This window comes from Chiloscyllium punctatum, chromosome X (assembly GCF_047496795.1).
Source record: "Chiloscyllium punctatum isolate Juve2018m chromosome X, sChiPun1.3, whole genome shotgun sequence".
Lineage (NCBI taxonomy): Eukaryota > Metazoa > Chordata > Chondrichthyes > Orectolobiformes > Hemiscylliidae > Chiloscyllium > Chiloscyllium punctatum.
In genome coordinates this window covers 28192008-28207198 of record NC_092791.1, presented here as the reverse complement: position 1 = coordinate 28207198, position 15191 = coordinate 28192008, and the positions used below count along the sequence as shown (strand labels likewise).

General features: G+C 43.9%; 1 protein-coding gene across 2 annotated transcripts in view; it reads right to left on the bottom strand.

Annotated features, from left to right (window-relative positions):
* The window catches only part of smarcd1 (SWI/SNF related BAF chromatin remodeling complex subunit D1), a 48239-nt gene extending 33528 nt beyond the window's left edge, over positions 1 to 14711 (bottom strand). Inside the window, exon 1 of one of the 2 annotated variants that reach the window (XM_072567205.1) lies at positions 14528 to 14711. In XM_072567205.1, the coding sequence (XP_072423306.1) occupies positions 14528 to 14692 (165 nt within the window). In that variant the 5' untranslated portion in view covers positions 14693 to 14711. Of the gene's footprint in view, positions 1 to 1269; positions 1634 to 14527 lie in introns of those variants that run through there. The other variant, XM_072567206.1, reaches the window with a different exon arrangement.
* Positions 14712 to 15191: the final 480 nt, after the last annotated feature.

Here is a 15191-nt window from a genome sequence, read left to right as displayed (position 1 = left end):
CAGGACACAAGATCTGTCATTTTAATATCAAACCTAAAATTGTTAGTAATGTAGCCTTGTGCACTAAACTAGAGGCATCCAAACGTTTTCCTCGTGTGATCCCATTTTTAGACATCAGAATGCGTGTGGCCCCAGAGAAAAACCTTGTGGGGAGGGGGTGTAGACAGGTCGAGTGCTGCTGAACCAAAGCTTTAGAGGTCCTCGGGGGCTGGGGACCTTCAGTTCTTCAGTGAGATGGGGCTTCAATTCTCCACTGTGGAGGAGTGGCTTGGGAAGGAAGAGGGAGAGCCGGAGTTGGGTTTTGGGGAAGTGTGGAGAAGGGTTTCTCCAAAAAATAAAAACCTCAATTTTTGGCAGCAACAGCAGCAATCGGGTCACAGAGAGCAGCCCTTTAGGCTACGCCTACCGATAGACAAAAAAAACAAGGGTTTAAGGGGAGATCGAGGCTGCCAGAAATCAGTCAAAGCTGTGAAACTGCTATTGCTGCCTCAGAGATCAAGTCCATGCTGGGCTTGGGAAGTCCTGCAAGAAATGATCAATGGGAAAGATTCAATCGACCTGGTGATTGCTATAAAGGGGAGTGACAAATTACAGAGAATAAGATGCCCGATCAAACTTGTACTTCAGTTGACAGGTTAAAGACCTATTTTTAGAAAAGATGGCAGAGGGGAGTGGGGGTGAATATGTTGGCCAGAGACCACAATATTGTCAATTTTCCATGCCAAGGTGCAGTACAACGGGGGTGGGGGGGTGCTTTCAGACAGTTACATTTAAAAATCTGCAAATTGACCGACAAGTTTAATCTGAATTGTATTCCGTTACAAGGACACAAAAGAGACAGGTCAGCAATTCTGCTTCATTCTCTCCACAGCAGACAGCTACAATAGGAAAATCCCGTTTGTGGGGCAGCGGTGAAAGAGGGCAAATTGGAAGGTTGGGGGTGGGGGAGCTGAACAAAAACAGCCACTGGAAATGAGTCGCACAAGGGAAAGAAAATAATAATTGCTGGACAATTTAAGCCTCTGTGCCAGTACAGGCATGTATCTTATTAATCCAATTGTTCAGTCTGCTGCACAGAAGACTGCAACTGATTCTGCAGTCAATGCATCAACCTGGGAAACAACACAGCCCTTTCCTCCTTTAGGGCCGGAGGCAGTTGATGGGATAACCTTTTACACCCAAAATTCTGCATTACAATTGATAATAACCTGCCACCGCAGTTGGAATTAAAAAGCCTCGTTAATTTTTTAAAAAAAAACAAACCCTTACCAAACCGTGAGCAAGAAATTCAAAGAGTTTACTCCTGGTTGCTGACTGCATGCCACGCTTCCCTTTCAAACACCCTTTGTCCGTGAGCCACGCTCCACTTTACTGCACCCTCGTTTAGCAAGCTGGTGCTGTCGCTCTCGGGCATCCGACATTTTATTGTGGGGAAGCAGTCGCCTCAACTTTATAAGAAATCCAGCAAATCAAAAAGCAAACTATCGGAGCAAGTGACATTTCAGGAGATGCCGTCATATTGTTCAGTCCAAGGCCCTACAATGTGCATTCTAAACCCCACAAAGAAATGAATCAATGAAAGACCTTGTACCAGCAGTTGTCACGTCACTTGTGCATGCCTTTCAGCTCCATACTACTGCTCTTGCAGATCTCAGCTAATTAACATCAAGACTCAAAAGAGGAAATAAAAGACCCCGCCTGCACACAGCAAAACAGTCGTCAGCAGCAAAAGGGTGTTCGGGAAAAGCCTTGAACATTGCCACAATAGCCACTCAGTCGGTGCAATTAAATACCATTTAACTGGAGAGAGAATTTCAAATAAAGAGTAATACATTTCAAAACTGTCTCATCAGCAGACAGATCAGCAAAAAAAAAGGTATGTGTTTGAGAAATAGTTGATAAACAACACTCAGAACAGCAGTTTACATTCACATAGTGCCTTGAACTAAGAAAAACATTTGAGATGCTTCTCAAACCATGCCAAACGGGTCACGCTTTGCTCTTTTAGGTCATTTTCATAGATAACGAAGTTTGCTTGGTGTCAGCCATGGCTCAGTACCCTTGCCTCGAAGACAGAAGATTATGGATTCAAGCTCCATTCCAGAGACTGGAGCACCGAATCTAGGCTGATGCTTCTGTGCAATCCCAGGGAGAGATTATACCGTTGAAAGTGCCTTCCTTGGAAAGGAATGCTGAACTAAAGCCCCATCTTCCTTCTTAGGTCAGAAAAATAGACCAAATGGCACTATTCAGAGCGCTGGAAATTTGCGCCCATGTCCCGGCTACTGTTCCTCCCTTGGCTGTAATCAGTAAACCAGCACTAGATACATCTTGAGCTCACGAAAGCCGCTGTATTAACGCAAGTTCTTTGTTTCTAAAGGAATGGTGAGCAGGGATGAGTCAAAAGGTTGCTTGATAGAAGTTTTTTACGGAGGGCTAGAAGGAGGCTAAGACATCAACAATCATCCCACAAAGCAGAAAGTGTGCAGCAACACAGCAGTATCATCGGAAATAAAGGGTGTCAAATTAGCTCCTTTTGCTTCATTTACATTGGCACCGAGTCAAGCCAGTCACAGCTAAAGGGACACCATTCTCTCTTTGGCATTATTAAAGTGTTTGATCCAAGTGTATTAAATTAGTTGCTTCATTCAGAATTTAACAGTACAACCTCCAACACATTTACCTGTAATTAACACAGTATGATCTACTGTTACAACCCAAACGTGAAGAACAAAGACCGATTGTTTCTCAGCATTGCACAGACAAAAGCATTCTAGTGCCTGGATTTGATCTTGTCAATATGAGCACTAAACTCAACAATAGGACCCCCAGGCCTCAAATTTAAACAAATTGCACCTTGCACTGAAGTAGAATGAAGACAAGTACCAATGAAGACCAAGAACACTGGCTCATTTCTTGGGTCTGCTCTGTCATTAAGATCTCGGCTAATCTGATTACTCTACATTCACCCCAAAAACCTTTCACCCCCTTATCAAGGACGAATCTATCTCGATCTTACAAAACATTCAAGGACTCTGCTCCTAAAATTTTTTGAGGAAGAGAGTTCCAAAGATTCATGACTCTTAGAAAAAGATTTTTAATATATGTTTTAAACGGGGTATCCCCTTAGTTCGGAACAGTGACCACTAAATTCTCTCTCCAGAAGAAACATTCTCGCCACTCAGCTCAAACTTTCCATCTTCCCATCTCATTCTAAGCTGGAAACTAAAAGTGCACTCAAATGACACTCTGGGTCCAAGCCCAGACCCGCAAACATTTCACCTCACAGTATCACCTGAACACATCTGCAACAGCCCCCGCTGAGATTCTACTAGTAAACTCCATCAACGAAAGGATAACCAGGCACATTTTTGCCCCTGAGATGGCAGCGGATTTTGTTGCTGTAGATGTAAAGGCCTCCAAAATATGCTTTGCAAATTACAGACTACTCCCAGGCACCAAATACAATCCAATGGCCAGAGGCAATGTCTAGAGCTACTTCAGCACAGACATGGTCACTCAGGTAAAGGCGTGAAACCAGAAGCTGTGCGAAAGGCTATCTGCAATGCACTGATATACGTGGAAAATACTGTCTTAAAACATCAGAACTTTTAAGTTACAGGAAAAGGAAGTAGACCCAACTGATTTTAATGTGTCGCATGTTGAAATCAGAGGCACCAGTTAACTGAAATCGGCTTCTTTCTTCAAAAGGTGTGTTCAGGATGACTGTCTACAAATTAGCTCAGGTTACTAATTCTGAATCAAGTCGAAATAAAAAGAACTTGCATTCACATAGTGCCTTTTACATCCATTGGAGCAGTCGAAAGCACTATCACCGACACACTGTAGCGCCATGCCAGCCAAGGAAAGTTTCGAAAACATTCACTGGCTCCTGTCCATCCCCATCTCATGCTGTGTGATCTACTGATTTCGACTTCTCAGCTTGGTTTCAGACTCCCAGCAGCTGCAGTCATCATTTTGTCTTCCAGAATCAAGGCCTTTTTCATCATGCAGCATCAGCCTCAGACCAAGATGCTCTTCAATATGCCATGTCTATGCCACAGCAATCAACTCAAATCTTATTTAACTACTTTCCACCACACCCCCCCCAGCCCACATTTTTAATTAATGTATAACCCTGCAATATTTAAAAATATCATTGTCTCGTGGGAAATGGGTATCGCTGGCTGGGCCAGCATTCATTGCCCATCAGTAATTGTCACTTGACCTGAGGGGTTTCCTAGACCATTGCAGATGGCAGTTAAGAAATCAATCATATTGTTATCATCTGGAGTCACATGTAGGCCAGACCAGATAAGGATGGGAGATTTCCTTCTCTGAAGGACCTTAGAGAACCAAATAGGGTTTTAAGCAAAATCTACAATGGTTACACGGTCCCCATTAAGCTCGCTTTCAATTCTAAATGTTATTGAGGCACACTTCACCATCTGCTGTAGAGGGATTCAAACCCCTGACCCCAAAGCATTAGCCTGGGTCTCTGGATTGCTAGTCCAGTGATATCTGCAAGCCTGCTTCTTTGTAACCCCATCTCCTGACCTCTTTAATCCTTCAGTGCCCTGAGAATTTCACCAGCTCGGGCATATTTTTGCTCTGAATTCTTTGCCCAACACTGTACAATGACCTAATTGTCAACTGCAAAATTCACTTGCCACTTCCCTATCCACTCTGTTTAACTCAGTCCTCCAGCATTCTTCCTCATAGAATGACACACTAGAGATTTCTGGGGCACATGATTAACACAGGTTGGCAATCTGAAAAACATTAATATACTTGCCCTGCCGATCTATCCTTACCTTTAACCTCATGTCTTAAGCACAGATCTACCGCAATCTGCATTTCCTAGTTTTAATTTCAGTGGGAATGGAGTATAAAAATAGGGAAGTTATGCTAAAACTATACAAGACACTAGTTGGACCACACTTAAGAACATGACAAATAGTTTTGGGTCCTTTGTTGAAGAGAAGATATACTAGCACTGGAGGCAGTCCAGAGAAGGTTGACTGAACTGATACCACATATGGAGGGACTGTCTTACAAGGAGAGGTTTAGTCGGTTGGGCCTGTACTCATTGGAATATAGATGAGAGAGAGGCAAACTTAGTGAAACATAGAAGATTCTTAAGGGAGTTGACAATGTAGATGTGGAATGGTTGCTTTCCCTGGTTGGACAGTCGAGGAACACAGGGCATAATCTCAGAAGATGGTGCTGCACAATTAAGACAGAGATAAGAAGGAATTTCTTCCCTCAGAGCATACTGAAACAATGAATTATTTACTGCAGAGTCTTGGTAATTAAGTATATTCAAGACTGAGACAGACTGATTTTTAATCAATAAAGGAATCAAGGGTTATGGGGTAAAGGCAACAAAGTGGGGTTGAGGATGTCAGATCAGCCATGATCTCATTGAATGGTGGAGCAGACTCAATGGGCTGAATGGCCTACTTAGAGTTAGACAGCAAAGAAACAGACCCTTTGGTCCAACTCATCCATGCTGACCAAATATTCTAAACTGATCTAGTCCCATTTGCCAGCATTGGACCATGTCCCTCTTAAACCCTTCCTATTCATGTCCCCATCCAGGTGCCTTTTAAATCCTGTAATTGCACCAGACTCCATCACTTCCTCTGGCAGTTTGTTACATACACACACCACCCTCTGAAAAGGTTGCCCCTCAGGTCCCTTTTAAATCTTTCCCCTGCCACCTTAAATCTATGCCCTCTGGTTTTGGACTCCCCTACCCTGGCAAAAAAGACCTTGGATATTTACCCGATCCATGCCCCTCATGATTTTATAAACCTCTGTAAGGTCACCCTTCAGTCTCCAATACTCCAGGAAAAAAGAAGCCCCATCCTATTCACCCTATAGCTCAAACTCTCCAAACCTGGCAACATCCTTGTAAATCATTTCTGAACCCTAAGTTTAACAACATCCTTCCTATAGCAGGGAGACCAGAATTGAATGTAGTATTCTAAAAGTGCACTTACCAATGTCCAGTGCAGCTGCAACATGACCTACCAACTCCTATACTCAGCGCACTGACCAATAAAGACAAGTATACCATGTGCCTTCTTCACGTGGTGGCTCAGTGGTTAGCACTGCTGCCTCTCAGCATCAGGGTCCCAGGTTCGATTCCAGCCTCGGGTGACTGTCTGTGTGGAGTTTGCACATTCTCCCAGTGTCAGCGTGGGTTTCCTCCGGGTGCTCCGGTTTCCTCCCACAGTCCAAAGATGTGCAGGTCCGGTGAATTGGCCATGCTGAATTGCCCATAGTGCCAGATGCATGAGAGAGATGGGTCTGGGTGGGTTACTCTTTGGAGGGTCGGTGTGGACTGTTTGGGCTGAAGGGCCTGTTTCCACACTGTAGGGAATCTAATCTAATCTATCTAACCTTCACCACCCTGTCTACCTGCGACTTCACTTTGCACCTACACCCCTAGGTCTCTTTGTTTAGCAACACTCCCCAGGGCTCGGCCATTAACTGTAGAAGTCCTGCCCTATTTTGCTTTATCAAAACACAACACCTCACATTTATTTAAATTAAACTCCATCTGCCACTCCTCAGCCTACCGGCCCATCTGATCAAGGTCCTGCTGTACTCAGATAACCCTTCTTCACTGTCCACTAAAGCACCAATTTTGGTGTCATCTGTAAACTTACTAACCATATCACCTATATTCACACCCAAATCATTTATATAAATGGCAAAAAGCAGTGGATCCAGCACATATCCTTGCGACACACTGCTGGTCACAAGCCTCCAGTCTGAAAAACAACTCTCCACCGTCACCCTGTCTTCTAACTTCAAGCCAATTTTGCATCAAATTGGCGAGCTCCCTACAGATTCCATGTGATCTAACCTCGCTAACCAGCCTACCATGCAGAACTCTGTCAGATGTTTTCAGTGTCTACACTCTGCCTTCAACAATCTTCTTGGTCACCTCTTCAAAACACTCAATCAAGTTAATGAGACATGACTTCCCACGCAGAAAGCCACATTGACCACACGTGATCAGTCTTTGCCTTTCCAAATGCATCTAAATCCTGTCTCTCAGAATCTTCTCCAACAATCTACCCACCACAGACGTCAGGCTCACTGGTCTACACTTACGAGTCTATTCTTTACCACATTAGCCACCCTACAGACTTCTGCATCTGTATTTTGTGATTTATCCTGTTCAACTTAAAATAAAATCAGTGTTTTACAGATTAATTTTGACTGTCTCAGGTTAGCCTACATTTCTCCAAAACTGCAATGTGGAGGAGCGAGTGTTGGACTGGGGTGGACAAAGTTAAAAATCACACTACACCAGGTTATAGTCCAACAGGTTTATTTGCAAGTACCAGCTTTCGGAGCGCTGCACCTTCATCAAGTGGTTGTGCCCATTTGATGAAGGAACAGTGCTCTGAAAGCTAATGCTTCCAAATAAACCTGGTGCTGTGTGACTTTTAACTTCCACTAAAACTGTCACTGTTATCCTTTACAATGATTTCTCAGATTTCCTTCTAAATAGCATGAAGCTGTAACATTTATCATTCTGTCCTTTGATAGAATTATGCTCAACACTCCCTGATGTTAACAACATGAAGTCCCCTGAAATCACAGTCCTGATTTCTGAAGAGCTTTCGGCAAATTTCTGGCTCATATAAGCCAAGCAGGCCTCCCCATCTGAATGATATGGCTGAGGCCAACATTGTTGCTAACCGGCACGAGAAGGCTGGGTCTGCTAACATTCACAGTGTCTCCTCTTGCCACTTGATTCTTTTCCAAAGGCTTGTTTAAAATCTAATTGCCTTTCAGACTGATGGGCAAGGCCGTTGCAACTTTAGTGCCTGCGTATCTCTTATCTCAACAAGCTTATTACTGTTATGTTATTTCTTTTCTAACAGGGCTTGATTTGTGTGCATTTGATTAGTTTTAGCACACTGAACCTCTGGTCTGAGATGCCTATTTCTTTTTAATTGAATAGATGAATGGTACAGTGAGAGGTCTGTGTCATTCTGAATACGATGACCACGATTGAGGCAATTGTTAATCCAGATGCTCACCCACATTCTCGAGGCAGGCAGCCAGAAAAGGTAGAGATCTCAGCTTCCAAAAGATCTGGTCTCCAGATGGAAACCATCAGATCACCGAATGTGAAAATGGTGAAGAAGCTAACATCTTAACATTTGAAAATGCAATTAATCAACTGTGATTATTAGCACGACCTTGAATCCTTGATAAAAACTATCGCGAGGCAGAGATGTCAGAGACGCAAGGGGCCACACTGCAGCAGAGAAGGCCACGACAAAGTTTAGAGACTTTGAACTCACCAAGGGCCTGACTGGGTAACAAAGGTCATTTCCCCTGGTTGAGGGGTCAGCGATGAGGAGCCATCGATTTAAAATTCTCACAAAGAGCGAGCCTCACTGCAGTGCACTGCTGAAGTAGAGACAACAGCACCTTTTGTCAGGAGGATAGAGGGGGGAGGGGGAAAAATAAAAGCAAAACAGTGGGAAGACATTTGGCGTGGTCCAGCATAGCACAGTTTGCAAAGGGACAGTAAGCAAGCAGCCGAGATGAGCACTGCATGCTCCAGACAACGTGCAAGGGACAGCTCCAAATTACTTTTCAAGTGCAGACATTATTATACAATCACACAACCAGTAATGACAGACAAGGATACTAGTGGCAATGGTGTAGTGAAGAATTTTGGTCAGAGCTCGGATAGAACACAGAATTGCATTGGAATAGCAACCTCCATGGTCAACAGATATTCCATGTGGTTTATAGCCAATGAAATGCAACAGTCAATTTATGCACAATAAGCTCCGACAAACACTAACGTGAGAACAAACAGATAATCTGTTTTTGCAATGATAATGAGGGATAAATATTGGCCAAGGCATTAGGGAGAATGTAACTGTTCTTCAAAATAATGCAAGAATTCTTCTGCATCCACCTGAGGGGGAAGGCAGGGGTGGCAGGTTATCACCCATTCAATACTGCACTGAAGCATCAGCCTTGATTTTTGTGCAAGTGCCAGAGTAAGGCTTGAACCCAGAATCTTCTGACTCAGTGAACTTACTTGAATAGTGCCAGAGAACTGTTCCAAAACCACTTGATCAATAAGACAGGGGTTTTAGCTTGAAATCTCTTGAAAAAGACAAGAGCAATTGATGATTCAACATTCACTCAGATCTGCACTGAAGCAATCACCTTTATACGGATGGCCAGAATTCAAAACTGTTTCAAAGAAACACATTTGGCCATTGACTGAAGAAAATGAAAGCTTGAAAATGATGCAGAAAAAAGTTGGTGGGAGTAGATTTCTGCTCCCAGATAGTTACCAGTCACTGGCATCATCAGGAAGCAGAATCCGAGCATAATCTTTATCAAAAGGAGAATATATTTGAGATGAACCTGGTTCAGCCAGCATCTGAAGTGATTCCTAAAACTGCTATTTCAGCAAACTATAATCAAGCACATGAGCAAATGCATTTTAAAAAAAAATCAATATGAACAAATGCTTTCCTGTCTGCAGTGTCACTTTCATGTCAATGGTATGAATGAGCAAGCTTCACAATTTTAAAATTTAATCCCAAGTAAATGACAATGGCTGATTGTGCACTCAGACAGCAACATATAATGGAACGCTCGACATATTAATCACAAACAAAGTGGCTGAAGTCTACTGTCATAATTTTGATATGCTTCTGACATGAGCAGACCAGCACAATTAGGAAATTAAAATCCACACAGTCCACAGGACTGCACAAATAAAACTTCAACATTAAAACAGAATTCAACATGGTGTTAACCATTGTGGAAAAACTGACAAAGGAATGAAAAGCTGCTCTAGATAAGGGCTGCATAATGGAAGGTCACGCAATTGTACTATAATCCCAATCTTTCATGTTGTATTGTCCCATCAGAATTCCCAACTGAACAAAGTAATGAAAGACGAACTGGCTTTGGGCACCAACAAACGCACTGGACAACAGTCAGCTCTATTTTCACTTCAACTGGGTCAGTGGACCTGCCGTTCAAAGCCATTCAAATCCCAGTCCAGAATTCTCAGCCAGAAATCTAGGCTGACACTCCACTACAGTACCAAGGGGGTGTTTGACCTGCTGCCTTTCCAATGAGATGTTAAACCAATGCTTGGTCTACTCTTGCACAGAAAAGATCCCATAGTACTATTTTGGACATGGAGGGGCATCTCCTCAATGCACTGAACAATACAGATTCCTCAAAAAACAACAAAAAATAAGAAATAGGAGTAGCAAGCTATTCGGCCCCTCAAGTGGTCCGGATGATAAAGCAAACCAGTCTGATGTGAATCAATGACATTGAAAGAGATGATCTGCTTAGTAACACATTGCTGCCCCTAGGGTTTCTCTGAGTGCAAGGCGACTGTCAAGTTTCCTACATCATAGCCGTGACCAGGCTTCAAAGAGCACTCCACTGGCTGTCCAGCACTTTTGGGACATTGTGAAGGACAGTACAGTAATGCAGGCCTTTTCTTCTTTGATTCCTTAAACAGTCAATGTTTGCAACTGCTCAACCCAGTTAGCAAGGCTGACAGATGGAAAGTGAGACAGACTTCATAGAAAGCAGTTCGTTGAAAAAAAATGAAACAGCTAAGATGTAGAAAAGTTATCAGTAACTCACAAAGAGTTCAGACGAGTGATAAATTTCATACTTATGTCTTTTGCAAAGAATGTGTGAACTCATCTGAATTTTCCCGAAGACAGACACATGGAGATAATATTTGCAAAACTCTTTGATGCCCAAATTTTGACTAAAGTTCAGGAAATCACTGGGACATCGTTCAACCTTGATCATTGCCTTCCACTGACCTCAGACAGACTGGAACTTTTGCATTCCCCTCAGTGAAGACAATAATTCAATTGAACACGTTTCTCTCAGAACTCAATCCAGTTGCTGCTCAAACATTCATCCAGCTAAACCAACGTAGCCCAGCACGTGTGAACACAGAAGAAAATCAACTGATCTGGTTTTTGATTCTCCACTGCACCCAGCCCACAGAGGAACACAGCAGGGCTTCCCACAAAGCTGACAAACGCACGGTCAGTAAACATGCTTTCCTCCAACAGTGGGACATTTTAACTCATCACTGACCAAAGCTGGAGCAAATTCATTCACAACCTTGCCTACTTCAACCTCAGTACAGCACCCAGCCAAGCACCTGCCCCAGTTTGGCTGCTACTACATGCCTCAGTCATGCCTTTGTTACCTCTCGACCCTCGACACCCAAGCAACTGTCCATTTTCCACCCTCCATAATGTTGAGATCATCCGAAGCTCGTGCAAAGCTCCATTCACATAGCACCCGTGTTCACTGTCCTACACTAACCTCCTATTTTAAAACGCTCACCCTTGTTTTCAAATCCCTCCATGGCCTTTCCTTTCCCTAGTTGAGTAATCTCAACTCAAGTAGATCTCCCACTTCTCCGATTCTAGCCTTTTACACATCCTTTTTTATTGGCCATTACAGCAGCAGTGGCCATGCCCTTCTGGTATCTAGGCCTTAAACTCCAGGTTTCATATTCTAAACGTATAAGTGATCATTTAAATTGGAAAATAATAACAAAAGGGTATGGTCAGCAGGGATTTGCAAGTGGAAAATTGTGATTGACAAATGTGGAGGTTTTTTTGACAACGTTAAGAACAAAATTGAAAAAGTGGAAATCAATAGAAATAGTACGCTTGGATTTTCAGAAGCCTTTTGATAACCAACTTCCTGTGGGAGTTTATCATAATTAGAGTGTATGATATAGGAGGTAATGAACTGGCATGGCTTAATGATTCGCCAACAGACCGAAAACAGAGTAGGAACACAGAGGTCATTCTCACACTGGCAGACTGTGACTAATGGAGTACTGCAAGGACTTGTACTTACGCCCAGTTGTTCACAATATATATCAATGATTTGGAAGAGGGGATTATAAGGTCTTCTCGTGGCACATTGATACTGTCCCTATACTTGGGCTGGGAAAGCCCAGGTTCAAGTCCCACCTGCTCCAGAAGTGTGTAATAACATCGCCAAATGGGTTGATTCGAAAAATAATATCAAATTTTAAAAGTATGGACTAAGCAACCAAATATAATATTTCCAAGCTTGCAGATAATATAAAGTAGAGCAGGAATGTGTGTTGTAAAGGAGATGCAAACTATTTTAAGCAAGGTTTGGACAGACTAGAGATTGAACAAGAACATGGTAGATGGAACACAATGTGGAAAAGTGAGAGATAATCCACTTTGGTAAGAAAAACAGATGTGGCCAGCATTTCTTAAGTGTAGATGTGCAATGGACTTGAAGTCCTTGTCAACAAGGCATTGAAAGCAAGCATGCAAGTGAAGCAAACTAATGGCATGATGGCCTTTATTGAAAGAGTAGTGAAGTCTTGCTTCAATCATACAGGAGTTTCGTTAGACCACACCTGGAGAACTGTGAGCAGTTTTGATCTCCCTTATCCCAGGAAATGTATTATTGTAACAGAGGGAGTGCAGTGAAGGTTCACCAGACTTGTTCCTGGGACATTTCTCTGAATTTCAAAGAGTGAGAAACCTGCAAAATACTTAAGGGATAGAGAGGAAAGATGCAGGCAAGATGTTTCCTTGGTTGTGGAGTCTAGAACCAGGAGCGTGAGGGGAAGAATACACTGCTGACATTCACCAAGGCTATTTAGACAGCACCTTCCAAACCCATGACCACTACCATCTGGAAGGATAACAGCAGCAGATAAATGGGAACACAACCCACTGCAAGTTCTCTCCAAGCCACTCACCATTTTGATTGGGAAATATTCTCATTCCTTAAGGGTCTCTAGGTCAAAATCCTGGAATTCCCTCCCGAACAGCATCATGGGTCTCCCTACACCCATGGACTACTGTGGTTCAAGGCAGCAGCTCACCACCAGTCTCAAGGGCAACTCGGGACAGACAATAAATGCCAGCCCAGCCAGCAAATCCCCTTGGCAAATAAAACACATGGAATCTGGACAGTTCAGATAGGTTGCTCCTAAAGGGCCGCGACCAACTTTCTTGCAGGGGGAGTTGCTCATACCATTAATGAGAATTTAAACTAACCTAGCAGAGGTGCAGAGAGCACGAGGTAGAAACAGATAGCACTAGAATAGCAAATAGTAATGAATTAGGTGGGGTCAGAGTAAGCGGGAAGGAATCAAGTCTGAATTAGGATTATTGTAGACATTTGGGAATGTACAGACCAGTGAGCATCAAGTGCAAACTGACATATAGAAATATGATGTTGTGGCAATAAAGAGATCTAGTGCCAGATTAGAACCGGGACTATTCACCTTGGGAATGCTTGAGAGGAGATTTGATCAAAGTGTTCAAAGCAACGAAGGGTCTGGACAGAATACAGAGAATGAAACCATTCTCATTAGTTAGTTGATCAAGTTAGTTGAGGATATCGATTTAAGTCAACTGACAAAAGCAATGGGGACACGAGGAAAGTTATTTTTTGACACAGCTGGTGGTTAGAATCTGGACTGCAATGTCTGGAAGTGTGGTGAAGGCAGGATCAACTGAAGCTTTCAAAAAGGAATTAGACCATTATCTGAAAGAGAGGTATTTGCAGGATGAGGTAGAGAAGGCAGTGAAGCGAACTGCTCCTTCAAAGGGCCAGCACAGTCAAATGGCCCTTCTGTGATTATAAGAATAGTAGCAATCTCCCCAGAGTCTGAAGCAATCTTTATCCCCTAATCAACATCACTAAAACTGTTTATCACAACGCTGTTTGTGCAAGATTCCTGTGCAAAATCTCTCTGATTCTGTCAAAATCATAAACCCCCTGAGAGCATCAAGTATTTTTCTCTTTTTAAATTCAGGCTTCTTACATCAGCATCCTGTTGAGATTTAACCACAACTCGTTTCCAAATTCAAGACTATAAGTCAAATCTGAACATGACTCAACAATACAATCTTTCCAATTCACATAACTGTAGGAAAATCATCACAAGGCACTACAAACCAGGCGTTATTTTCTGGCCTAGAGGTAAGAATGTGAGGTAGCCTTAGGGGATGCAGTCGATTATCCAACTGAAGGAAACAAAAGCAGCTAGGGTCAGGTCAGATGTCGAAAATCGAAGTGTGGCGCTGGAAAAGCACAGCAGGTCAGGCAGCATCCGTGGAGCAGGAGAACCGACGTTTCGGGCATAAGCCCTTCATCAGGACACATTCCTGATGAAGGGCTTATGCCCGAAACGTTGATTCTCCTGCTCCACGGATGCTGCCTGACCTGCTGTGCTTTTCCAGCGCCACACTTTTCAACTCTGATCTCCAGCATCTGCAGCCCTCACATTCTCCTCAGGTGTCAAAAAACCAACCATGTAATTCAGGAGGGCGAGAGAGGAAGTTTGCTGGCCGTGGCCGGTTGGATTTAAGGAATGAGGCCTCATTCGGCCAGAACAAGGGCCTCGCCTTCCCCCCTCATCCCCTGCACTGCACACAGTTCCATATCCCGGCCTCTTACTTACCGGGTATCCCTGGCCTGGCATGGCCGAGCGAAACATGTTCTGTTGCTGAGCTCCTGCTATCCTGCCCGGGGCCTGCCCCGGCCCTTGCCCCTGGCCAGGCCCCGGACCCGCTGCCATAGCAGCCGCCGCGCCCGGGCTCATTGTCTGGAATCCTCGCGCCGCCATTTTCGAGAAGGAACTCTTTCGCACCGGAAAGCGACAACACTACTTCCGGTACGCGGCCCAGCCCGCATGCGTTAATTGATCGCCCGAAACAGCGCTCCCCTCCGGCTGGAGACTGAGCTCCCGTGGCAGCGTCACCATCATGCTGGAGACTGAACTCGAGAAGTAGCGCCACCCTCTGGCTGGAGACTGAACTCCAGAAGTTGCGCCACGCTTCGGCTGGAGACTGAAATCCACAAGCAGCGCCACCCTACGGCTGGAGACTGAAGATCAGAAGCAACGTCACCCTCAGGCTGGAGCTTCAACTCCAGAAGCAGCGCCATCCTACGGCTGGAGACTGAACTCCAGAAGCAATGCGACCCTCAGGCTGGAGTCTGAAAGGTGAGGAAGGCTCCAAGAACAGCGTTAGCTGGTGGAAGATTCAAATCCACATGATTGATTTTGTCTCGCATTTGTTTTGTGTAGACCATGGGCTAACCAAGGCTTTCCCAGTGAGTTATAT